A 27,373-nucleotide genomic window follows, 5' to 3' on the forward strand; every position below is an offset into this window, starting at 1 on the left:
ATTGTCCTTGTCCCAGATAATTTTTCTCCTTCTTGAATATTTTGTATGGTTAAGTCTTGATGAGGTCACAAATTAGTGTGAAAGAACTAGTTTTCATATGCAAAATTGAGAGTGGAGGTTTTCCACATGACTCTTAACCATTGAAGAAAATGTTATAAAAGTGAAATTTAAAGTTTAAGAACAATGCAATTATGATTATTGTGAGTGCTTTAGGGGGTGTGCTTAGGACTTGTCATCAGTGTATTCCAAATTTTTTATACATATACATGTATATATATGTTTGTATTTGACAGGTCTTTGGAAAAAATCACTCAACACACCCAAACACAATTTAGTAAAGTTCACTTGAGAGCTTTTCTGATGTTGAAGTAGTATGCTAAACCTGCTTTTTAATACTTGTTCTAAAAAGAAAGGTGATGTCTAGTTCTGATGATGCTTCATTGTGGGAGCTGATGTGTTTAGAGCTTTTTCTGCTCTTTAAAAGAGACTACTGCCAGTTAAATCTTACGGATACATGATTTAAAAAAGGAAAGAGCTTTAGTAAGGTGACTTCTTAGAAGTGGTTATTTATTATTGCTAATGATAATCTACTTTGAAAAGGACTGATTTCATATTTGGATCTAGTCACTTCCAGCTTTTATTTGCATATAGGCATTATTTTGGATACCATATTCTGCAATTGGCTTTGCTAAACTATCTAGAAAGTAGCTCTTTATATCCTTCAAGTAAGTAGTCTTCCTCTTCAAAGATTTTTTTTTTTCTCATGAGAGCCTGCTGCAAGTAGTTGTATACATGTGGGAAGTGTTCTTTCTTTAATCTGACATAAACTGTTAACGTTTCTGAATTTTCTTAAAAGCCTCTCTCCCTCTTTCTCTCTTTTTAGATTTGTCTGCTTTGTGATCTTCTGTCTGCCCCAGCTCCTGAGTTGTGAGCAGCTTAGAACCTTTAGCAATTACTTCCCCTTTGCAATTACTCTGCTGCCCTGGTGAAACAGGTTTGATGCTAGCAGTGGGAGTTCCTTGGCTGATGTAAACACTTGAGATAGTACAGCCTTTATTCCTCTGCCCCAACGGTGGGGATCTGCTGTAACTCAGGAGGAACCAAGTTTCTGCTGTCTGTTGCCATCAAACACTTTGCCAACACCCCTTGTCTGTTTTTATGGTTCCCACTATTGCAGCCTGCAGTCTGAAGAACGCTAGACTAACACAAAGGATATAGAATCATAGGTTTTGGCTTACGATATGTTGACTTTGTTTTAGAAAGTGGATGCTGGTGCTGTTCAATAACTAATGTTTGTGGAGTAGGTTCTTTATAAAACTATGGTCTTTTTAGCATCCCCCCCATTTGAGGACATTACTGTAGTTTCTCTTCTGAAGTGCAATGGTAAYTCCTCATTTGGCACTTTGGGTGTTCTTATTTTTCGCATTCAGATATCTTCAAGCAGTCTCTCCTTGTATCCTGTATGTTCTTGGTTTCTGGACTTGATAGTCTTTTTACAGCCCTCATAATGCAGTTGTTATGTGCATGTATTCCTTCAGGGGCTAACTTTCTCATTAGTTCTCTCTCAGTAAGTCAGATATGTTAGATAATAAGAGCTGTTTTCAGACTTTCTTCCAGACGGCCAATAGTCGCAAAATATACAGGCTGTTGAGAATCATGATCCTGCAGTTTATAGTGCGCTCTAATTTGCTAGTGTCCTGTTTTTGAAATTTGTCCTTGAAAAGTAATAGGCACAACTCAGGTGATAGTTAATTATTCCGTATTTGTCTGCCTGTCTTTTCAATTACACTGTCATCTGAGCAGGAAGTTATTTTCCTGTGATTTTTTTCTGTTTGATACTCTGAAGTTTAATAAACTTAGAACTCTGAAGTTTTTCTTATGGTCAAGCTATCATAACACATTTACCTTGAGTCTCTGGTGTTCTGAATTCCCAAGAAACATGTCAGGACTTAGTGTGTTTCGGATCCTTATCTCTTTCAAATGTGAGATTGACTAAGAGGGTCGAAAGTTAATAATTATAACATTAAAAAATGAGCATAAATGGGCACGCTCTAGCCTTATTTTTTGTAGGAAAAATAAGCAAAATAGTTTTCATGGTATTTACTTGCTTTTGACCTTCTTAACCCATGTTGGTTGAGAATTGACTTCCTCTGAGAGGCTGTATTAGTTATTGTCTTGAGGGAGAATGGAAACTGAAGATCTGATGTTGTGATGATATTAACTTTGTCATCTGCTTTTCATAGTACTCATATTAGGAAAGGGCTGAATCACTTTCATACTCTAGTTAAGGAATGAATTGACAGCTTGTATATAAAATTTTCTTGAGGGAGATCATTTTGGGGTAGTTCTCTGTACAGTTGCCCCTCTTTCCTGAAGGGTCTTTGGCTTTCAGGTTCAGGGTGCTTTCTGTTAAATGTATATTTGAATCTAGTAGGAGGTTTAGCAAGAAGAGTGTGTGTGATAGATGAGAATTTCATGTTGGACGCCTGAAATAGTTGATGTTCATCCTTGTCCTTCGCTAAATCCTTACCTAGACAAAACTGAGGATTAGATAGAAAAGTAACAGGAAGAGGTGTGCTTCTAATAGATTATATCTGTAAAGCATGAGTAATATTTCAATATTGTTATGGGACGTTAAAAAAAAAAAAAAAAGACCATGAAATCTGGTTCTCTCCCCTGCCCCGCAAAAGTCAAATCAGGTTTATATATAGATATGGAAACGTGACAGAAAATAAACATTACCAAATAAGTCTTGGATTTGCTTCAACACAGTGTTTTGGCTTTTATAAATTCATACTTGTACTTTTAAACTACTTTCCTCAGCTAAGCTGTAACATTATTTAGGATTTTGCTGGTTTAAATCTGGCAGCATGGATGGTCATGATAGACTGAAACTGTTAATTATTTGCAGGCCTATTACAAAATTAATTGGTAGTCTTATTTCATTTTAAGAAGACATAATTTTCTCCCTTTTTTGTGTTCTCAATATAAACTATGATGACATGGAAAGTAGACATAGATTTTTCCTTGGTAATAATGGGGGAGGGGAGAACAGAAAAAGTGGAGGAAAAAATTAACAAGATAAAAAGATGCTAAAAATATATTTCTGTAATTATATACACATACGCGGTACTGACAAAACTAGTGAGAATTGTCAGTTTGTAGAGTTTATTATTCCATCTCTCTTCTATGCCAAATATCTTCAAGAAAGACAGCTTCTTGGTGGGATACAAAAATTTATTCATTAGTATGCACCATGCTTTACATATCATTACAATACTGCTGCATGCAGCACTAATTTAAACAGGTCAGGCCCTTAATTCAAGAGAAATGCACTTTAGTTAAGGGATCAGGGAGAAGTTATTGTCCACAGCTGCTTTTCTAATGTTCAGGTCTTGCTGTACCCGTGCTCAAAGATCCATAAATCTTTGCCGAACTGGGTGGTGAAGCAGTCTCAATATGTGTCCTCATGCTCCAGGAGCTATAATTGAGGTTTTGCATCAGTCTGKACTCAGCTTGCCCAAGGGTTTCTTCTTATTATTTTTTCTCCTTTACCTCATGTATAAACATTCATCTTTCTCTTAATAATTTCTCTCTTAATAATAATGTGATCATTATTAATGCTCACATCATAAGTAATGTGACTTCTCTTTTTCTGTTGTTACTGGTTAACATCAAGGAGGAAAATGCATCTAAATTGCTGCATATGGAAAATGTACTTTTTTAAGGATATGTGGAATGTAAGGCTATGTGGTTAACAGCTATTCAGCATAAGAGACTAGGACAAAAGACAAAAGTAATAAATTGAACACAAATCCTGGAAAACAGGAGATAATGGAGAAGCTGGCTGACAGTTTTAGTCTTTGTTCATTGATCAATGGGCTACTGAAGGAATAGCTCAAAGCCTTGAGGAGAAACAAGATCATCATAGGTCTCATGGGCAAGAGCAAACTTATGGGATATAGAAGGGGGCTTTGTGGGAGTGTAAAAGTTGTTACGGAATGGTTAGAGAAAGAGGCAGAGACGGATCAAGGTTAGGGAGGAACAAGCATGGAAAAATAAAGAGGGAGGGGACTTGTCACAAAAAGCTGCTGGTCATTGCACTTGTTTGACCAAGCCCTGCACCTGATCACGGTAACAATAATTTAGTAAGAAATTCTATCTTATTAAACACTATCCCTAATTATTTTCCTGGTTGAAAGTCCTCTTTGCCAGGCTAGCAAACTTCAAGCCAGCGTAGCTGGTGAGTAGGTTAAGAGGTCTGGGAGCCGGAGACCAGGGGTCTGAGGGCAGCATGCTGGAGAGACCAGAGGGGTCCAGGCCAGCTTCTGGAGAGAGCTGGGGCTCCGAGTCAGCTCCTGGGGGACATGGCTCTTGTCCAGCTACCACAGAGACCCTCTTGTGTGAAATCAGCCAGCAGGTAAGAACAGCTCTGGTGTGTGTGTGCACACGTGTGTATTAGGGATACATGGTCAGCATTGCTGGAACTAGTCTGGGGATGGCAGCAGCCTGCCTCTAGTGGACTGGGAAGGAGAACTCCCCAGGGGACCACCCAGATTCTGCTTCCCTTTAACAGCTTGCTGGGTATGCTTTTGCTTTGGCTTAAAAGCACCAAGGTATGGACCTTGAAAAGAAAGTCAAATGGAGGTCCCACTGCCATAGTTAAGTTCTAGGGCAACTGTGTTATGTTTTTATGAGATCCATTAGTGTTTTTTTGAAGGCTTGGTTTTCAGCTTCATGAGCTTGAGTCCTGGGGAAAAAGTTTCTTATGTTAGAGTGTTTTTATTCAGGAGTAATATATTTGTAATATTGGTAACCTCAAATAATCTAAATAAATTTAAAATTGCATGTTGGTGGTATTCCTGGTGATTTTTCTTAATGTGAGTGTCCTTTTCTTTCTTTTGGAAGAGTGTCCTTTTTTGGGGAAAGAAAATATTTAAACATTAGCTCTTACTCATAGTTTGTGAAATGTCATTGCCATTGCTGACAGTCAAGAGTTGAGATTAAGTAAAATATTTGACAGTGCTGATAAGCAGACTCAGATTAATGCTGTTTTTTGAAGCATGAAATGTAAGGACCTGTCACACTTTTAGTTATTCACTACAGATAAGAATATAATCACTGATACTTGAACTTATGGGAATCTAGGGTTTAAAACTCTTGCAGGCTAGCAAGAGGGGCTCTGAAATATGTGATTTTGCTTCTGAAAAAGATCAATATTGTAAAATATGCATAATCAAGCAAAAGTATTCCAATACCTTTTTACTTCTAGAAGATAGATATTTTATAAATCTTAGCAACATAACACTAATTTCTAAGCCATACCCAGATATTGAGAGGATAAAACTCTCAAATTTAAATGCCTTCTTTTTGTTGTTTGAAAGTAAGAGGTTGGCATCGCACAGGCCATTGTAAAAAGCCTTTTCTTAGGTTTCTATTGTTGCCAAAGATCTATGAAATCAAGTGTAGAATTCTCAAGGACTGCTTAAGTTTATCTGAAGTTGTATAGTAACTTTCTCTAGGAGAAAAACAGTCAGCCTATAGAGATTTGGAGAGTTCACTAAATAGAAGAAATAATTTGCAGTATGATCCTTCTTCCTGATATGTTAATGTCATTCTTATTCAGTCTTTAAACACTATAGTAATGTGGGGAGTGTTGAGTGTGGTAAATAATCTTAATTTCATACAGCAAGTATTTTAAAGGGTTTTTTTTGTTAACTATTTTTTTTCTCTGAAACCAATCTAAGAGTAGAACATTATCTTTTTTTCTAAAAAGCACTTAATTTCATGGTTGTAATTTCTATTTAAGGATTTGGCAGTCCTATTTGTGTCTAATTGTTAATCGCTAGTAATTTTGGAAATCTCACCACGCTTCAGGTTAAAATGCAGACTCTGAGGATGCTTGGAGAATGTAAGTTCTTGTCAAGGAAACAAGAATTGTTCAGAAATATTGGTAATGGAGAGCTGTATTGCATATTGTGTATTCAGTTTTAAACAGATGCTGTTCTTCTTGGCCATCTTTGATACTTGGGCAGTTGAGATCGGAGGATTGGCTGAACTTGTCTAAACTCCTATAATTTTTGTATTAAAAGTATGACTGACAGTTTTCAGTTCTGAGACTGTTTTCAGTATGTTAATAAGTGAATCAGGTTGTTTTTTATTTCCAAACTGTAGCTATAATAAATTCTCATACTGGTGTAAACTAAAGTATCGAGAAATTCAGGACAGCTCTTGTATGGGATCCTCAACATAATCAGGTTTTGACAGTTATGGAAAACTTTGAGTGCAGTAGTAAGATGCTGTGAGATTGAGTAACTTTGATTCCCAGTAATAAAATCCTATTAAGTAAATGAAATATCTTCTCTAGTAAAAGAAATCATGGTTCTACTGTAAAACGTCGAAGCGGCAGACCTATTTATTTCTGCAGCGCCTTCTGAATGGCATATGGCTTAGTTAATAAGGCTTRTCAAGATTAATGATAACTGCGTAACACCTTTCTTTTTAACTTAAGATCTTTATGATGGTCTACTCTGAAGAACAACAGACGAAGCTACATAGTAGCAATGCTCACTAAGGAAAATGAGATTTTAATTTGAACTAACTGGTGGATGGACATGTAAATGCCAGTTTCTTCTTTTTTTTAACTGCATATAGTCTCTAGTACTGGAGAAGCTTTCCTAGAATGTTTGTAGTGTTGTTTTTAATGCAGTTTTGGTACAGTTGAACATAGCATTAGTGCTATGCTGTGCAAGAAGTTTGTGATGGAAAACATGCCATGATTTCTGAGAGTGACTTCATGAGGGTGCTTAATGGTGCAATAATTAATCTTTCATGCTTTCTAGTAATTGTTTTCTCTGTGGAATTGGCTAGTATCTTTTAATAAATTATGCAGGGATGTTAGTCTCTGTAATTTCCTTCTCATGAATGATGGGGGGGGGTGTTAAAACCTTGAGCAAGTCGCTGCCTTCCCAGTGCTCCCAGCTCTCTCCCTCTCTGTCTGAATAATGCTAAATTGTAGCAGGTTAATTAAAATGATAATTTTTACTTTTGAATTGAAGAACAGATTTCAGGTTATTGGAAGACCAGAATCAGTATTTAGTCTGTGAAAATGGGAGAAAGACAGAAAAACGCAGAAGAATCTTCTCAAAAATACCCCTAGAAAAAGAAACAATTGGCATGCAACCCATGAACAATAAGCAGTATTGAAGAGATGAAGAAATATTTGCATGTCGTAGAAGCTGGTAGTAAACAAAAAGTGATTCTGCTTTCCACTTTTGTAAAGGCCAGTGTTCTAGTACTCTGATTTTGTTTTAAAAATACTAGATACCAAAATGACTGAGAACAAATCAAAATGTTAAAGTTGAGAAAAATATTGGTAAAGGGCAAGTCAGTAGTGAAATAGTTAAAGATTTTGATGAGGCTGTTGATAACTTCAGTGAAGAACCTTCAGTGAAAAAGCAGCATTGTTTAACAGAAGATTTAGATTTTGCTGACAAGGTAGCTTTCTAAGTGGCTACTTCAATCTACATATAATTAAACTCTGAAAGACATTATACAACATTGCAAAAAGGATGGAGTTAATAATCTGTTGTGGGGGAAAAACATCTAATGAGAATCCTGGTAGCTGTCAACTCTAGCTTTACATTAGAATGCAAAATGTACAAGAGATGAGTTAATTCACATACTTTCACCCTAACATGCAAGTGAAATTAGTATATCCACAAGTAATAATGATGCCAGAAAAACAGTTCATTTACCAATTTAAACATGGTTTAATTATTGAAAAATTTCACTTTAAAGACTAAATATTAATCTTCAACACAAATGCTATTCATATGTTAATGTGAATATGAAAGTTAAAAACTTTCAAATAAAAAAGTCAATTTTGGAAGCAAATGCCTCAGGAAAATATTAATTATTCTGAATGCATTTGACAAAAGCTGAACTGAACTTAGTAGAGTTCAGTTTCTTCAAAGTTCTTAAAGTATTAGGTAAATATCTAGGATGTAGTAGCAAAGAAATTCTTAACAGCTGTTTATCTTTCTTCTGCTGTGGAAGTTTTGTCCCTTGACAGTTTGAATTAACTGACCAAGTATATATCTATGATTTTAAATTGCTAAATATAGCACTTAAGCAACATAGGTGGTAACTGTACCTGCCTGCCCCAAATTTAGAGTCAAAAAAAAGGAAATTATAATACTGAGATTATAAAGTGCACTTTTTATTTTATGCATTAAATCATATTGGCATATTGCAGAAAACATTTTTGAATGYCAAAAACATTTTGTTTAAATGGTTTTAAAAAATTCTAGCTCCTTTCATGTGGAYTGTGTGCTAACACTTCACATAGGATAAATGTAATATTAATTGTTTGCTTTGGTTTTTATCAAGCATATTTCCATGCAATTGCTGCTGAAATAACTTTTAATACCTGAAAAAGCCTTGGTGGAAATTACTTACTAAGATTGTATAGTGCTTGAGACTTGTTGCAAAAGGTTAAAACCAAACTTTTTTCAAAAGAAAATTGATCAGTGCTAAAATGTCAACTGTCTAGGTGCAGTAGTATACCAGCATGTAAATATTGTTCTCCTGTTTCAGGTTCCCTAGCTGCATAGCATTTGCATTGTGACATTTTGTTACAACATTAGCAAGATAGTTGATGTTTCAGAATCGATCAGTTTTTGTTGGTATGAGGCACTGTGCAATTTAGTTGGATGTTGCAGGCTTTTTAATGTCTTTTCTCTGAAATATAATAAACTTTTGTTTTTTGACAAAGTGTACGTTTCACGACTTCTTAATGCTTAACTGCTAAATAGTATAATTTTAGAAATGTGTATAAGACCACCACATAAGGTTATCATTGTAAAATAACTAAAAAAAAAAAAAGGCAAAAGAAAGCAATATGCAAACTTCCCCCAAAGTCTGAAACTTTTGTAGAAATTGTATTTTAATTTAAAGAGTATTTTGTCTTGTTGCATTAAAACACAGCATACAAAAATAGGCTGTTGTATTGGAGAGCTCATATGCTTTAAAACCACTTCAAAAAAACTTAAGGTTATATTGAAGATGTTTTAAAGGTTGTGAATTCTTATTAGCAATGCTTCCAGTCAAGGAAAAACTTATTAATAAGCCTTTACATGACCAATGCTTGCCCCATTAGACTGTATTCTGGAACAAAAGGCACAATAAAACTAATGTTTATATCTGAAGATAAATAAAATCTTTATTTCCCACTGCAATCTAAATGATTGATATTTGGAGTAAGATGTCAAGATATGGTAGATTGTCCCTTTAAATGCTGTGGACTTTTCTTGAAGATGGCATTAACAAACATGCAGTTGGGTTCTGGATAAGGGGAAACTGAGATTTAAAGGCTTGTTATTTACTGTAATGATGTTGGATATGTACCTGGCTCACGTTGATCCTAAATATTATAAATATGGAAAGAATAACTTCATGTATGCACTGTATTCTATGGGTAATATTTCCTACACATTACTTTGAAGATACATGTTTGAAGAATGCTCGTCTAGTATTAAAAAGGTGATTGGGCCAAATGTTGCACCTTTGGTGTGCCTAATAATTTTAAATAAGTAGCCTTAAACATCATCTCTCTTTACATATTTACATTTCACTTGAATTTTTGAAAGTAGTATTGGAATACCAGACTACAACATAATTCTGTTTTTTTAATTTCAGAGAAGATAATTTCTAATTGCATACAGTTACTTTGCATGTGTTACTGTTGCAAGTACTACAATGTTATTTTTTACTCATATGTTTGCTTCCATTTTTCTTCTGACTTATCTCCTTCTCATTCATTTCATACTTGTGTGCAAGCCTGAACTCAGCTGGATGATGCATTTAGCAGGAACAAATAGACCATAGTCAAAGGTGTAAAAAGGATGATTTTCTGTTTCAAATAAACACATACAGCGTAATGATTTCTTCGTTTGTGACATAACTTGTTCTTGTAGTTTGTAAGGAGGGATAACACGGAATTTATGCTGAGACATGTTTGGCAATGTCTTACAGCATGGTCAAGTATCCTAAGAGCAGCGTCTCAGCATCTTTGTGCAGAATAGAAAGCTGAGAATTAATTGGTTTTAAGGAGCCAGGGCAATTAGCATCTCCTCCATTTTTTGCCCCAATTTTTGTTACATAAATATATTTTAAAATCCTGAAAATAGGCTTGTTGTTTAGTCTTTGGAGATGAATCATTCTTATCAGAACCCTTAACAGCAGGTTTGACAAATTTTAGGAAAAATTATAGRGATCTGTACATGTACCACAAGTGAAAGGGGTTTTCCCTTACTCAATTTAACTGGTCATCTGTTTAGATCCTACTCAAATCCAGTCTAGGTTTTTCTTCTGACTGACCACATTAACATTACTACAAAAAGTCCCTATGTTATTAAAACTTAAAGCAGAATGTAGCATTAGCATCTTTTTTCTTTAAAATCAAGGTAATTTTAATGTGACCTTGCAGAAGTATGGTGGCATAATGTCAAGAAACATCACCTTGGGAAAGCTCTTGTGAAGTCTATATCCATAAAGCCATGCCTCTACATTTTGTTCAGTTCATGTATTCATTTTCTGTTCATCTGTTAACAATAAACTAAGGTATAATTATTATTGCCTACACAAACAATGGTGTCAAGTTTATGTTAGCAGCAAGGTTTTCACCTTTTTTTTTTAAATTTTGTTTTGTAAGTCTCAGAAAAATCCAGTAGCGGTGTAAACATTAGTATATTTAAGCCTACAGGATAATAGTTTTTTTCAATGTGCTTTGCAAACTGTATAGACCTCAATTTCCATCCTCACTTGAAAACCACTCTGTTATATAGCTTTGGCAATAAGTGTTTTTTTCCTCTTAATCCTGGAGTTCATACTAATCGAAACCAGTTCTAGCAAACAATCTAAATTTTCATCCTTGTTTTCCTTTTGGACAACAGACTAGGCCACTGTAGCCCTTCTTATTAATAACTAACACTTTTCTGAACCATCACATTATATATCACATCCTTTTCAGAGCAGACATGAAAATTATCCAATTAAATTTTTTCAGGGCAACAGTGAATAGTAAAAACTTGTTTCAGGTGAGCTAACAAAAAGCAGAAGTCAGTATTAAGACACATTTTAACAAAATGGGCATATTCTGTGAAGTGGCATATTATTAGAAAACAAAATAGAAAACACACGTACTGTGGCTGATTCCTTAGGACAGGCTGACATAGATTATCTATTTAATCTTTGAAAGTAATAACCATAATTTAATGTCTGACCTGAGAATTTTTTTAAATCCATGCAGGTTTCTTAAGCAAAAATTTTAGCATTTTGTTCACCCTGAACATGATAAATCTTTGACATGACACAGACAATATTCTTTCTTCGGGAACATTCATTAACTTGTATTAAACCAATGAAGAACTATTTAAAGCTTTCACTTGGAAAGCTGAAGTTGAACTTCTGATGTCCAGTTTTGTTTTGGTTGTGTTTGTGCTATCTACTTTTTTTACGGTAACACTGGCGAACAGAAATGCAGGAGGGGATTGCGTATACTGCTAAAGACATGAATCATAGGAACAAATATTCACTGGTTGGAGAACAGGCAAACATAATGCAGTAATCTGTGGTTTGTCTGCTTTTAAATAGAAATTTCCTCTCCAGAATGTGCCTATTAACCACCTAATCCTGCATCTTTCTTTGCACCAATATGTATCATGGGAAGATGCAAGAGCCATCATAGTATGAACTGGATCCTCATAAAAATTTTGTCTGTTACCCTGTGGTATGAGATTCAAAATGTGTGGTTTTGTTTCCTTTCTAATACTCTTATTTCTAATTTCTATATTCTTAATATTGATTTTTAAAACTTGCTTGCTGCTTGTTTAATTGAAATCTAACATGAGCTTAATAAATTGTTATATGCTGCATCAAAATCACTGTTAAAGAAATTTGCTTTATCTGTTTCTCMCTACTGCATTGCTTATATTTAGTTGAAGGGTTACAGCATAGAATATGGGAAATAAATGTTGGTTCTGAATTCTTAAAATCAGTGCACAATACAACTTGTCATGGGGGTTTTTGCATTTTTTGTTGCTGCTGCCACAGAGATGGAAACATTTGTAATCAAACAATGAAACTATAAAAGTAAGCACTAGTTTTGCTTCAAAAGCTTTTAGTGGAAGGAATTGTTCAGGTTCCATGGTACATCCCAAGTGAAAATTTATATCTTTAAAGATACAGAATGGAGGATTATTTTGCCAATTTAATGTTAACTTTTGCACTATATGTATCAAACTTGCAGTTTGCATTAATAGTGTGTTTTTTTGCAGAAAGTTGTCCTTTTTGTGGCTATTGAATTTAATCAATTTCCTTGGCTATTTTCAGTGTAACTGATGACACTGGAAATCGCTTGGTCAAATGGTCAACATGGTCTTTTTTAGGTGTTATCTGTGTTACTAACAATGAATATGTAGTTTATACACAAATATGAATTCTAAACACTTCAGGTGTAGATACTGCTTTTTATCTAGCATTTTTTTTCTAGCATGTCATATTTTCATTGCAAATTTCAATGTTAAGGGAAAATGGAGGAAAAATTTGCTCAGAGGTCTTTTTTTATTAGCTTGGTTGATAGATTTGGAAAAGATGAGAACGCTGAGGAAGGAGGTGCAGAGAGCTTGGACAAGATGATTGATTGTTTTAGCCATGTTCAACTTTGCCTTGTGGCCAAGGAGGCCAGTAGTATCCTGGGGTGCATTAGGAAGAACACTGTCAGCAGGTCAATGGAGGTGATCCTCCCCCTCTACTCAACCCAAGTGAGGCCACGCCTGGAGTGTTGTCCAGTGCAGGGCTGCTCCGTACAAGAAAGATATGGAGCCACTGGGGCAAGTCTAGCAAAGGGCTTCTAAGATGAGGAAGGGACTGGAGCAGCTCTCATGTGAGGAAAGGCTGAGAGAGCTGGGGCTCTTCAGCCTGGAGAAGAGAAGACTGAAGGGGAGGATCTTATCAATGTGTATAAATATCTGAAGAAAGGGTGTAAAGAGGATGGGGCCAGACTCTTCTCAGTGGTGCCCAGCAATAGGACAAGAGGCAATGGGCACAAACTGAAACACAGGAAGGTCCGTCTGAACATAAGGGAAAACTTCACTGTGAGGGTGACAGAGCCCTGGCACAGGTTGCCCAGAGAGATTGTGGAGTCTCCATCCTTAGAGATATTCAAAAGCCATCTGGACAGGGTCCTGGGCAATGTGCTGTAGGTGACTCTGAGCAGGGGTGTTGGACTAGATGATTTCTAAAGGTCCCTTCCAACCTCAACCATTCTGTGATTCTGTGAAGCTACAGTTAGTTATCTGGAAGATTTCACAGAGACAGGCTGAAATTTCATATTTGCCACAAAGAGACAGCTCTTTAATAGCGATAGACCTATGAGGTTTTAACATAGAGATTGAACACTTGAAAATAGTGATATTTTGAATACATTTGCTTTCATCTGGAAACTTATGRTGCTACTAGAACTACGCAACAAATCTGTTCTTCTCCTTTCTCATGCCCTTTCAAGGTTTTGTAGCCTGCTGATCTTAAATCTTGTAAAAAAAAAAAAAAAAAAAAAAAAAAAAAAAAAAAGTTGATTGGTCTTAACTACAAATTTGTTTATGTGATTTCTTTTGCCCTTTGGTCATTCTTCCACTTTTTTCATCTGTGAGTTTTGCTTTTGCAGTGTTCTGTTATATCTTGTTATTGCTTTATAGTCTAACTACTTTTAGTCTACTTCAGTTTTTCTGTGGGTGGAGAACAGGTCTCAAACCTTTGACTGTTTTTTAGTGAGACTAGAAAGCTGTTACACTAATGGCATAAAACACTTGTGGATAATATTAAAGACTACATAATTATCTTGTCTGTGTTGTCCTCAGCAGCATTTAAAAACTAGTTATGTTCTTTTGGTACTACTTTGTTTAATTAGAGCTATTAAAAATAAACTAGAGAATGAATTAACCTGGATATGATCTCTCCAAAATAAAAATTGAAGCCCAGTATTGGAGTAGTGAAGTGTAAGAATGGCTGCACAAGAAAATTATGGGGAGATGTGCAATTTTAGGAAAAAAATAGCTAATGTGTAATAGTATATATTGTATGCATAAAGTATTCCTGCATTTTATTTTGACACTTTTGGGATGGTGCCTAGAATGTGCTCTGGACTAGTGTATAAATTTAATAACTAAAAATAGTGTAACTTGTTAGTACCATTTCAAATGGATGTGATGACTATACATGTTACTTTTGGAGGCACTTCTCCAGGTCAGATCTCTAGATTACTGGAGAGTCATTAGGAGTTGGGACTGAACTTCACATTTTTTTCTGTCTAGATGGGATTAAGCTTCCTTTTTTTAAAAGGTATTTAAAGTCTTCATTTATAGTGATTTTTGACCCTGTATATCTTAGCTTCTTGTCAAACACGTAGGTTTTTTTTGTTTTCTCTAGTTTTGGATTATAGTTTTGTTGTTTTCTTTAAACTTGGCTCTGCTAATAGCGAAGGCTTACAGCTCTGTGTGAGGGGGTGTTATAATGCAGAACAGAACCAATAACTTAGTAGATTTTATACAGACCAGTAGCAGCCATTTTTGGTTTCATGTTAGATAAAGACGAATTAACTTAGAAAAATACTATGAAATCTGTACTTAAGTTGAAATTTTACGAACATCTTATTGGTGTGAAATGAATTTAGATATGTACTTGGTGGGGAAGTAGGAAATTTTTTTACTGAAGCACATATGAGAACCAGTTAAAAAAAATCATTTTTGGTGCACTGTGTGCATCATTAAGGATTCAGTTCAGTGTCTCTCTTTCTAGTTATAAACTGTAAGTAATCATCTCTGAGAAGTGGTTCTATGACACCCAGAACATTACTCTGGTATTGGATTCTGTGGCGCCTCTAAAAGTTGGAAGAGGAAACAATCAGTGTTGAGGCTTGTATTATTGATATGATAAAGCTGAAGTTGTGAAACTGGAAAAAAAAATGAGGGGATCACGATGTGGTGCAATTGAAAGTTAATATACTTCAAATCTTACTATTTTTTTAAGCTAGGTATGTGTGTATGAGCTTTGTTTTAAATTTCTTTGACCAGTGCAAAAGCAGTGAGGACTTTACTGTGTTCTTACACTTCTCCTTTTGAAAATTCTGCTTCTGCTGGTGTATTGGTGAATGTATCCTAGCTTGAGGAAATATATTAAGTCTAAATTTCAATTTGTAAAATATGAAATTCCTGCAAATAACATACTAGTGTTCTTTTATAGCTGTTGATGCTTAGTCAGAATTTTTCTTAATCTGCACCAAAGCAAAGCTATTAGCCCATGTTTTGAATAGGGTAAAAAGAGATAAGCAGCTGTGATAATCATTGACTGTCACCAGACCTTGGTTTTGCTAGAAAACTCTTTAAGATATACAGTTACATAGTAAGTAGATAAAGGAATGTATAATTTGAATGTTTGTCCCTGTTATCCTTCAGGATCTCCCACCTACCATATGGCAACTGACATAGAGCATATATGTGGCTTGTTTGAGTGGCATGATGAAATGATCAAATGCCAATACTGTTCTCAGGAAAAAACTGTATGTGGCTGCTTATTTATTTATTTTTCCAAAAGCCCTTTAAATATCCATCTGTTTGAGGAAGATAGCACATAATTAACTTTGTCACTCCAGAGATGCTTATGTCTAAATTGAATTTTGAGCCAGAATATCTGTGTACAAAAAAGAGGCCAGAAATGCATGGGTTTGGTACATCAGGGAGAACTAGTTAAGATTATGAAGAAATGGAATGGTGAATCTTATAACTCATTTTCAAAGGAAATCTAAAGCTTTTTGGAAAATGCTGGGCCCTGAAATTCACGATTATAAAACAAAAATTGACTGTGTAATAAAGTGGCTTTACATTATTAGTCTCATAAGAGATAAGCATGGATTTATAGAGATTAAGTTCCTAACATAATCAATCATTTCTGGTGTTTATTAAAATATGTGAGGATGTAACTGGTAATGGTAAATGTGGTAGAATTTGTGTCCATATTTGGTACCTTATGAAAACTGCCCCACAATAGGGTTTGACTTATGGTTTAGGCTGTAGGTAGTTAAAAAAAAAAAAAAAGTGAGCGTTGGAGTTCATCAAAAAGATATCAAATGATTTTTGGAAATATTAGGTTGTTAAACTGGGACAGAATTTATACTTGTAAAATAGTGAGAATAATGAGAAAAAAATGTTGATTGGAAAGGAATTCATCTTTCTTTTCCTACCAATAGTTCAGAGAGCAATCTGTTAATTCTTTTGTATGCCTAGTGCACATAAAACATTTCTTTATATCCTGGGGTTCTTAACAGATCTTGATTTGGAGTTTTCTTGGTTGTCACTGTTTAGCTGCACTGATCGCATTTTTTTTGTAATTTGTAGGGGGTTTGAGTTGATTAACTTTTAATTTTTAAGTATTTTTGCTTTTTATTCCTTATCTTTGAGCTTTTTAAAACCTTTTAGTTTTTATGGCTTCCTTGAACAATCCCTCTTTCAACCTTATTTTCATCTGTACGTTTGGATTAGAGCAATTCCTTCTACACCTTGTTAAATGTGTTACTTTATCGCAGCAGAAATAAACACAGAAAAAGCTTTTTAGGAAAATCTTGTCTTTTCTACTGCATAAAATTCCCAAACTATGTCCAGTCTTAATTCACACTTTAGCACACTAAATAGTGGAGCATGTAAGGATCAGATGCCTGAGCTGGAACTGCCAGTGGAGACAAGGGTTAAATAATGTAGGTAGCACCTCTGAGGAGTGCCTGGGTTTCCAGGAGCCGTAGAGCGGCTGCTGGGAACTGCGGGCTCACCTTTGTGAGCACTAGGTCCTTCTAAGACCTGCTTAGCGCTTGGTAGAGCAGTCCTCTGTTCATTTTCATTTTTAAAGTCTTTGCAAGCCTCCTTCAAGTAAATTTGGTTGTACAGCTTGGAGTTATCTACAGTATGAATGAAGAATTTCTTGGAGGAAAAAAAAAGCAAGGCAGCTTCCCAGGGACCAGGTGCTCTTTGAGCAATACTGGCCGTAGGCATAGGCGTTCACCTTCCTTTTCAAATAGGGACCCTATAATAGGTAATCTTGAAAAGACCTGAGGAGGTAAAATCACACTAAGCCTGCTTACATTTGTTGAATTATGAAAGAAATAGCATGAACACTAGTACAGGTATTTCTGGGGTTAAAAAGCAAAAAAAACCCAAAATAACCTTGGGCTTTAGTAGTTGTGTGCGGGCAAATCACAGGTGGTGGATGTGCATGTGGACAGCGTGTCTTGAGGAACTCCCGCTTGTTCTGGGAGTACTTACCAGCTGATAAGGAAATATTTTTCATAATAGTTTACATTTTAGGTTCTCTAATTCATCTTCCTAAAGGGAGGGATGGATATATATATGTGTGTGTGTGTGTGTATGTGTGTATGTATATATATTTTTTCCTGATTAACAGTGAAAAGAGCCTGGAATAACTCACTAGCCTGTCTCAGCTAAAAGTAACCTTTGTCAAAACCTTTCTTTCTGTGCCTGCTTCATAAGTTTTGCATGACACTTTTGCTAAATAACATTCGATTTGATGTATTAAAAAAAAAAATCATCACATGGTCTGATGGCATATTAAAACCTTGGGTAATACAGCTAATTAGGACATCTCGTCTAGAAAGTAAGCTCTTTGTAAAAATAAAAATGATCTTTATCTTCCCCCTTGCCCCCCAAAAAACACTTGGAGGAAAAAATAGCTCTTATATCGTAACCTGAAAATCAAGAAATTCACACGCTCGTAAAGAATTGAGACAAGTTAATTGAGCCACGATAATCTTGTTTTTAATTGCTGTATGTAAAAATGTCATTGCTTTCCTGATAACATGTGGAGCCACTGCTTAACATCAGGCTTAGTGGCAGGCTATTTTTTTTTTTAGGTTCATAGTAAATCTTCAACAATATGCTGTTTCATGTGCTAGTTTCATTTTTGTTGGGGGAAGGGGGAAGAAAAACAGACTAATTCTTAAACATCCACCAATGACTTGTCATCCTTTTACCTTCCTTATTATCTGAAATACCCCTGCCAAATCTTAAATTATTCTGATATTCATATGGTTTCCCAGTCCCTGCCTCCTTCATGTATTCTCAGGTCGTTATCATAGTGCCACATGAAAACGTCATTTTGCTTATGCGCTGTGAGCCAGTATTGCAGCACAGTGCACACTAGAAACACGACTGTGGCGTAGAACTCGGGAAAAGAAAAACTCTGCTTCTTGCAAGATTACGTAGAAAAGATGACTGAATTCTGGCAAAATTTTCGAAAGCTTGCTTTTGGAAATTCTGCGCAGGTCAAATATATGAAGGTTCTGGTTTGATTTCTCCTCTCCCCTTTTTGTTTTTTTACTCTTGGCAATCTGAATTGTAACAGGCATCTGGTGGCTCCAGGACTAACCCTAGCATGAAGTTAGGCTTAAAATTGTGGTAGTTTTGTTTTTAAACAAAACCTAAAGCATTGTCTCTGCCTTCAATTTATTCATTACTTTTCTTCCTCTTATTGTTAAATATTCTCCCTGCTTTCCCCAGTTTAAATGTTGTATGGTACTGATAACATGGTGCTTAGTTTGGCTTAATAAGCTACTTCACACACCACAGCTTTTATTATCTCAGATCTGTTCGAAGATGTCTGCGTGGTTTTGTTTGAGGCTTACTCTGTCCAGCCTTCATGTCATCCAGGCCTCTGAACTGGAAATATCTTAACCCTGCAGTGTTTAATATTCCCTGGAAATTAAACTGCTTCAGCATGATTAGAGAGTTGGAGCTATGCTCCTTACTTGACAGTGTTTTGGTATCTTTTACATATCTAACCTATTGGACAGCATATTTTTGCTTTTCTCTAATAAGATAGTTTTTGTGTTCAGTACCTTGGATACAGTGGATTATACAATGGAGTTTGACATGGAATTATAGTTACAAATAAAAGCCCTATACCCAAATGCTGGGCACAGTTTTTTCTGGTATATAATTCTTTGCAGATTGTAAATAAAAGTTGAAGCCTGCTATTTAGTCCTACTTCAGTGCTTGTCTTTACTTGTATGTGTGCTCTAAGTTATCTGTAAAATACTTAAGAACTTCATAGTGATTTATATAATGTAAAATACTACATTTTTGTGGACATAACTTTCAAAATACAGCCAAACTGTGGAAGCTGTAGAATCATGAAATGCATGTGATATTTAATATTTTCAGTAGATGCATGTAGTAGCAGTAGAACTGTTATTCTTGTAACTTTTACAAGTAGAAGTAGGCATCTGTGTAGAGATACTAAAATAAATGAAAAATACCTATATATGAAGTTTGTTTATAACCATTTACCTAGTGTTCCACAGTAGTGACATGTACTTGTTGCTTTATAGAATATTACATTTATTTTTTTCAAAGAAAAGTGTAATATTTTAAGTAGTCATATGAAACAGTTACAAGAAAAAGGTAGCACTTTGCAATGTACAGGGAGACTTGTCAATATAAAAAAAATCATATACTGCCAAATATTATGTAAATTTATTGTATGTAAATGTAAATATAAGGCTTAATGGACTATATTTACATTATGCCTGTGCATTATTACATTATTTCTGGTAGGCTGTCTAGGTAGAACATGACATCTGGTTCAAGTATGCTGTGAATAAAGTAAACAATTTTCTAAGATGCCTTGCTATTCATATAACATATTTTAAATTTAATAAAGTTACCTTTTCGCTGTTRACCTTTTTAATTTATAAATATTTCTGTTAATTTTAGATTCTAAAAGGCTGTACTTCGTTTTAATAGAAGAAAGTATGTCTTATCCAATGCTGCATAAAGTAGTAACAACATTGAGTGATTTCTTATATCATTCCTGCTGTATGCTAATAATATTTTTGAAGATAATATTTTATTAATTGAATTTTTGTTTTCTTCTAGCTGACAGCACGATCACTGCCTTCCATACAGTCTGATGAGAGACTACAACCTCTGCTTAATCATCTCAGGTAGCATAAACAGAAAGCATGAATGTATTCTTTCATACAGATAAAACAATTTTATCAATTGAATGTTTTAGCTATACTTTTTTTCGGATACCTTATCTGAGGGATTGGCTTTGACTGAAAAAAGTGGAAAAAAATTCTTTCAGTTTAACACAAACTTTAACTTAAATTACATGAAAAAATTTATATAGCTGGTGTTGCTTCTTCTGAGAAGCAATAAGAAAATACCTGTAGCTTTTATGAAAAATTTTTTAATATTRAAGTGCAACATTGGTAAGTTGCTTTATGAACAAAACTCAACAAATCCCAAATTACACTTCTCAGAATATGTGCCTGCCTTATTTCATGTTTTTTAAGCTTTTTTTTTTTGCTTCTCTTTCTGGAAAAATTGTCTGTCACTCCATCCCTGCTGAATGGAGTCTATTTTACCTTTTTAATGGGGTTATGGAGAGAGCTGAAAGTGCGAATCAATAGAGTGCCCTACAACACAGTTGAAAAAGCCTGCCTCTCTCTTAGGAGTGTATAGTGTATAAGATCTTTCTTGCTGCTTTGAATATATTTGGGAATGAAGAGTAAGAAAAAATGCTTTTCTAGTATTTTTCAGATTAAACATAGATTTGATCCCTTTCTTATGTAGGTGATTGTTTTCTGCTTTATATTGATTGTGAGAGTTTACTTCCTAAGGTAGTATGGAGGAAGACCAAACAGCTAAAAAGAGAGATACTGGTTAAGAATCACAGAATGATTTAGTTTGGAAGGAACCTCTGGAGATGATCGTGTCTAACCCTGACTCAGAGCGTGGCTGGGTAGACTGGGTTGCTCAGGTACTTATCCAGTTGAATTTTGAATATTTCATAGGGTAGAAATTTACTTAAACGTTGAATGTCAGTAAGGAAAGCACTGTTTTATAACACATACAACTATGCCCTGAAATCACTGTAATGGTGTTGAATGAGCTGGAATGAGCAGCAAAGCTACATCGGGACAACAATGCACCTGAATGCAAATCTAGTTAACGTGCTGTTTGTCTCCTGTGGTGCTCTACTGCATGATGCAACCATGCCTCAAATGCGGTGTTTTTACTTTGTTTCAAACCCCAAATCTCTTTACCAGCTTTTTTTTTTTAATACATAGGAGCAGTTTCATGTCTTATTGCTTTTAGTGTAAATTAGAATAGGAAAAATAGCTTTTAGTGCATCTCTGTTTGTCTGTTTATGGTTAAACTTTAAGAACAGTGAATGAAAAATCATTAAAGCATAACTGTTACATAACTAGTTAGCGAATACTTCTGAATGCAGATCCCCTTCCATGTTTTTATTACCATTCATCATACTGGCATTTTCAGAAATACTCCTCAGTAGCACACCTTTCACCATCTGAAGTTAAAGAGCAATTGGGTTAGCTAGTCATGCTCTCTGTGAGTAATTACTGAGAAGCTTGAATTTTCTTCCAATATATGCTACGCATCTGTATAAGCAGAACAGCCTCCACTATCACAGCAAGCAGTCTTCACTTGTTTATTGTATGGGGAAAGAAAAGTTGCAAAAAAGCTAGTTTTTTTTAACACTAGCTGTTAAAACTAACAGAGATACACATTTATGCAGAATATTTTTTGCATATTCTGATATTAAATTGGATATGTATGTAAGGCAGCTTGTGATTTGCATTCTTTCTGCTTTTGCAAAAACGGAGGGGCTATTTCCAGTGCATTATGTCAGCAATTGAAAAAACTCCGTAAACACTTCCACATTGTCTATTTTAAAGAAACTTGCAAAAAGGCAAAATACATCAAACCTTATAACTTGCAAAATGTCAAGGGACAGACAGATGACCAAGTAGGTCTTTTCTGTTATTTCTATGAATCTGTGATTTTAGTTCATCCTGCTCATAAAGGTATTGGTTTTAGGCCTTCCCCTTCTTTGTGTGATGTTTCTTACAGCAATATTTTATTTTTGGCATATGTCAACAGAGCTTTATCAGGAGAGTAAAAGCTTAGATAGAAAAGTGTGAAAGGAGCATACAACTGAAGGTTACAGAGAATTGTTTGGTTGTTAATGCGTTGCACATTTGTTGGCAGCTGTTCCTATCTACCTGTGACTTAAATTAGCTAGTCTTCAAAAAAGGTCACTTTGCTGAGGATTATGTCTGCATAGATATTTTAATCCATGCCTATTTTTTTAATGGGCATAGCATGTATTTTGTAATTGGACTATTCTAGGCTAAATAGTTATTTTATCTGTGACTTAGATGCTCTTTTTGTGCTATTGTTTCACTGCTGATTTTTATTTTTTCAGTCTAGTACAATTAATATTAAAGAACAGTTTTAGTTAAAATGTATTTTTTTTGATGTAAAAATGTGCTTAGGGATTTCACATGCTCACAGTAGGCTACAAGAAGACTTAAATTGCTAAAACTTTTGTAATTATATTTTTAGCAAATACTTATAGCTCATCAAGGAAGCTGTGGAAGCATCTGTACAGTGTTAATATTCTAACATAATTTTATAGAAATGGAAGCTTTGTCCAAATGCATGAGATGAACACTCTTGTTTCAATATTCAAAGGTATTTACCGGGTTTTATAGTGAAATTACAATATCATGACATTGACATTCTGTGTAAAATCTTAAGCAGGAATTATTTCAAAGATAGACAAAAGCTGTCATATGTAATCCTATCAAAGTACCAGAGGACTGTGCCTGTGCACTGAGCCTTTTTTATCTTGCACGTTTTTTACTCTTTGTTTCTATTTTTTTTATTTTCTTTTTTAGAATGCCTGCTTATGCCTTGGTGTTTTGAATACATGCAGTATGTGAAATTACACCTTAGTTCAACTTACACTCAAAAAGAATGCATATGAGAGGTGGAAACAAGGACAGGCAGCAAAGGAATAGTGCATAAGAATTGCTTGGATACTGAGGGCAGATGGGGCTAAGACTAGCAAGAGACATTAAGGATAACAAGAAGGGATCCTACAAGTAGGCTAGTTGCATGAGGAAGTTCCAGGAAAAGTGTGGGTCCACTGTTGGATGGAGGAGTTAGGCTAATGATGGATGATGTGGAAAAGACTGAATTACTCAAGAGGATTGTGGATAGAATGGCAGARCACCAGCACAAGGCTACTGGAGATAGGCGCTTTAAGCACCTGAATTATGAGGAGAGGCTGAGGGAGTTGGCTTTGTATAGTCTGGTGAAGAGGAGGCTTAGGGATGATCAAGAAGAAGCTGCCTACAACTATTTGAAAGGCAAGCATCACAGTATTGGACTTTCTGATGGTGCCAAAGGGTATAACATGTGACAGTGGTCTCATATAGCAGCTTGGGAGGTTCAGGTCAGACATTAGGAAAAACTTCTCTGCTAGGAGGATAGTGCAGCAGGTTGCCCAGACATATAGAATCGTTGTTCTTGGAGGTTTTAGGACTCAGCTAGAAATAGCCGTGACTGACCTGACTAGTCTTGGGAGGAGGGGGAACAGGACTAAATCGTCTCCTGGTGTCCTTTCCAGCCAATGTTAGTATGGTTACGTCAACTGTGTTTTCAAGTGTTAGTCCACAAAGGTGATAAAGAAAACAACTATTTTGTAAGATCAGATTTTTTTTAACGGGTATCACAGCACCCATGCAGACATGCTCATCCTCATTCTCATTAATTTTTCCTCTCAGCTTGTTTATCTTAAATGCATGTTTAACTCTATAGATATAAAGCACGGCCGTCTTATCATTTTTATTATGTTTTGGCTTTGTGTCCCTTACTGTTTTAAACATGTGGGTATTAATCCTGAACTATGAATCATTTTGCAATTCATTGTTTTTTAACTTTAATTTTTTTAGTTTCTAAGGGAAGACACTGAAAGAATAATTCAGATCCCACAGTTGTGTTCCACTTTCTGTAAACTGTGTAAAATCAAAAGTTATTTACAAGGTTTTCTTCCTTTGTATTTTTTGGTTTCTTTTGATACTAATATTGCATTAGTGGCTTAAATGTCTCCTAGCATTTTTTTGCCCAAATCAGCCTCACTGGTGTTCTGATAGTCTATTGAATATGACCCAACTTCCAAAGTCAATTAAAAATGTAGTACTTTTTGGTAGCTAAAAATGCTTACAAAATGCTTATCTGTAATTGTTTTCACTTGTGAAATATCTTTAAAATGTTTAGAGCTGTGTCCTATGCAAGAACATAAGCTTAACAACAACCATTAACACTAATGGAATTAGTTTTGCACTCTAGAACCTACTGCTTGTTTCTACTTTTTGTCCCCTTTGTTTTTAAGTTATACTTTGCTCCTAACGGGCTTTTCTCCTCCCCCCCGCCTTCTTGTATTTTCAGTCTTCCTAAAGACAGACTTGCTCAACAGGTAGGATCTTTTTTTTTTTTTTTTAAATGCTTGCACTTTGTATGCTCACTCTATGGAAAAGAATGCCTTTATTTATTCTACATTTCCTGGGCGTACTTTTGAAAGAAATTCTAAAAACAGATTAATTGTAAAAACTTTACCTCTGGTGATAACAGTGCTGTGATCTTTACTGAAGAATTGTAAAAATAACAATGTTTAAAATAGTCATTTTGAACTTGATACTCATCTTTAGTTTCAAGATAGATTTAGAAAACATTGATAACTAAGATTTTGGATTTTAGAAAGACAGATTTTTTGAGAAATTGAGTCAGGCTGAATTGAGACACAGGAATTTGTATATGAGGGGACCATAAAACTATTTTTAGGTGAAAAATGAAGATGTTATCTGGTGCTTGTACTCCAGCAAATTCCCAAAAGAAATTGCAAAAAGTTATGGATGCCTTTAGGTGAGTAAGAACCTTGATCAGGAAGTAACCACAGAAGCTCTGTGTAATAAAAGAAAGGGATGAGTCAAAAATAAGAGCTAAATACCGGAAGCCAAAAAGAAGAGGGGGAAGAAAAGAGAGAGGATGGTCACAAGCTTGTTTTGAGCTGTGTTGTACTAAAGCATTTTCAAACAAATAGTAGCAGACTATTTGGTAACATTTAATGACATGAAAAGGGAGGAAAATTATTCACAGAATAAAGGATATTCTTCTTATTTTTTTACAAGGTTCTCGAGATTGCCATTGTTTTCCTCTTTAATCCTACTCAATCTGTGGTGAAAGCTAACTGTTTTAATGAAATCAAGGGACCTGGAGGATCTGTACTGTAGAAAATCAAAAGACGTGGCACATAACACTGCAAATCCAAAAACTCTAGTCTGTTCTCCTCCTTGGAAAAGGAGATCTAATGTTTATCTAGCAAGGCCACCTGAGCASTCCTGGCCTCTGTATGCTCAGCTCCAGTATTTACCACGTATACGGATGGATAGAGCGTACTCTTTTTCAGAGTGCTGCCTTTGAAGGCAGGTCGTAGAGTTCAGTTCCTTGGTGAAAAGTGTCAGGTAACAAGCAACTTTCACGTTGCAAAGGTCCTATGCTACTTTTTAATGTAAAAGTAAGGAAACATGCATRAGAACCTTTTTGCCATTTGCTTATGCTGAGAACATTTGAGCTGTTCAGAGCCTGAAAAGTATCGCTGCTTCTTCCTTTTTTTCCCTTGGCATTTAGTTTTCTGTCCTTGCAGTAGGTTTTTTTTAACCATGTCCAGGCCTGTCAGCAGGATTCAGAGAGCATGCCCTCTTTTTAGCAGCAACATCTGAGGCTTTATTTTATTCCCCTATTGTATGGGAAAACTTTTGGGTTCCATCTGTATGTCTTCCCTTCCCTGGCCAATCCTTTCTACAGATGCTAGGAAGAAGTGGTTTGCTTTAGGTTAGCCATTTTTTCAGCACTGGTATGACTCCAATACATAGCAAGGGGCACAAAGCAAATGATCTAAAGTGATTATATTGGAGTAGTTTAAGAAGTTACCAGCACTTATCTTGGGATGTGATAACTGACTTGAATGGTCAAGGCTTAAGAGGCTTAAGCAACAGCTGTTTTCTGTTCTATTATGTTTAGACTGTAATATCTTTGGGACTGTGATTTGTTTTGTTTGTAGTGTGACTAAGTGAAGTGATGCTGATCCATTTCTACTAGGAAATTTGGATACTAATCTAGTAGAATCAGTAGTAATAGAAAAGTTCAACTCAGATACTTTAAAAACTTTAACTGGCTGAACGGCAGAGCTCAGGGGGTTGTGATCAGCGGCGCAGTCTAGTTGGAGGCCTGTAGCTAGCGGTGTCCCCCAGGGGTCAGTCCTGGGTCCAGTCTTGTTCAACTTCTTCATCAGTGACCTGGATGAAGGGACAGAGCGCACCCTCAGCAAGTTTGCTGACTATACAAAACTGGGAGGAGTGGCTGATACCCCAGAGGGCTGTGCTGCCATTCAGAGAGACCTGGACAGGCTGGAGAGGTRGGCRGAGAGGAACCTCMTGAAGTTCAACAAAGGCAAGTGCAGGGTCCTGCACCTAGGGAGGAATAACCCCATGCACCAGTACAGGTTGGGAGCTGACCTGCTGGAAAGCAGCTCTGCTGAGAAGGACCTGGGAGTGCTGGTGGACACCAAGTTAAGCATGAGGCAGCAATGTGCCCTTGTGGCCAAGAAGGCCAATGGTATCCTGGGGTGCATCAGGAAGAGTGTTGCCAGCAGGTGGAGGGAGGTGATCCTCCCCCTCTACTCAGCCCTGGTGAGGCCACATCTGGAGTACTGCATCCAGTTCTGGGCTCCCCAGCACAAGAGGGATGTGGCACTACTGGAGCAAGTCCAGCGAAGGGCYACAAAGATGATTAGGGGACTGGAGCATCTCTCCTATGAGGAAAGGCTGAGAGAGCTGGGCCTGTTCAGCCTGGAGAAGAGAAGGCTGAGAGGGGATCTTATCAACGTGTACAAATATCTGAAGGGAGGGTGTCGAGAGGATGGGGCCAGACTCTTTTCAGTGGTGCCCAGCGACAGGACACGAGGCAGCGGGCACAAACTGAAACACAGGCAGTTCCATCTGAATATGAGGAAAAACTTCTTCACTGTGAGGGTGACAGMGCACTGGCACAGGTTGCCCGGAGAGGTTGTGGAGTCTCCTTCTCTGGAGATATTCAAAACCCGCCTGGACGYGATCCTGTGCAATATGCTCTAGGTGACCCTGCTTGAGCAGGGGGGTTGGACTAGATGATCTCCAGAGGTCCCTTCCAACCTCAGCCATTCTGTGRTTCTGTGACATACTTTTATTTATCCATTGTTGTGGAATGAAAAAAAATTCTATTTACTGCAGTAAGCTTGTCTAATGCTCCAGTGTGTGCCAGAAATAAGACTAATGAACCAGTGAATGCATTTATAATTAAACATATGATTTGCACTGTGGTAAAATCAACTCTTAACT

At 36.0% G+C, this 27,373-nt stretch overlaps 1 protein-coding gene across 1 annotated transcript in view; it reads left to right on the plus strand.

Annotated features, from left to right (window-relative positions):
- Positions 1-27,373, plus strand: part of PRIM2 (DNA primase subunit 2) — a 109,599-nt gene that overhangs the window by 37,446 nt on the left and 44,780 nt on the right. The window contains exon 7 of the mRNA XM_026073123.1: positions 19,998-20,065. Within this exon, the coding sequence (XP_025928908.1) occupies positions 19,998-20,065 (68 nt within the window). The remainder of the gene's footprint in view (positions 1-19,997; positions 20,066-27,373) is intronic.

Source organism: Apteryx rowi, unplaced genomic scaffold (genome assembly GCF_003343035.1).
Source record: "Apteryx rowi isolate R43461 unplaced genomic scaffold, aptRow1 scaffold_361, whole genome shotgun sequence".
Lineage (NCBI taxonomy): Eukaryota > Metazoa > Chordata > Aves > Apterygiformes > Apterygidae > Apteryx > Apteryx rowi.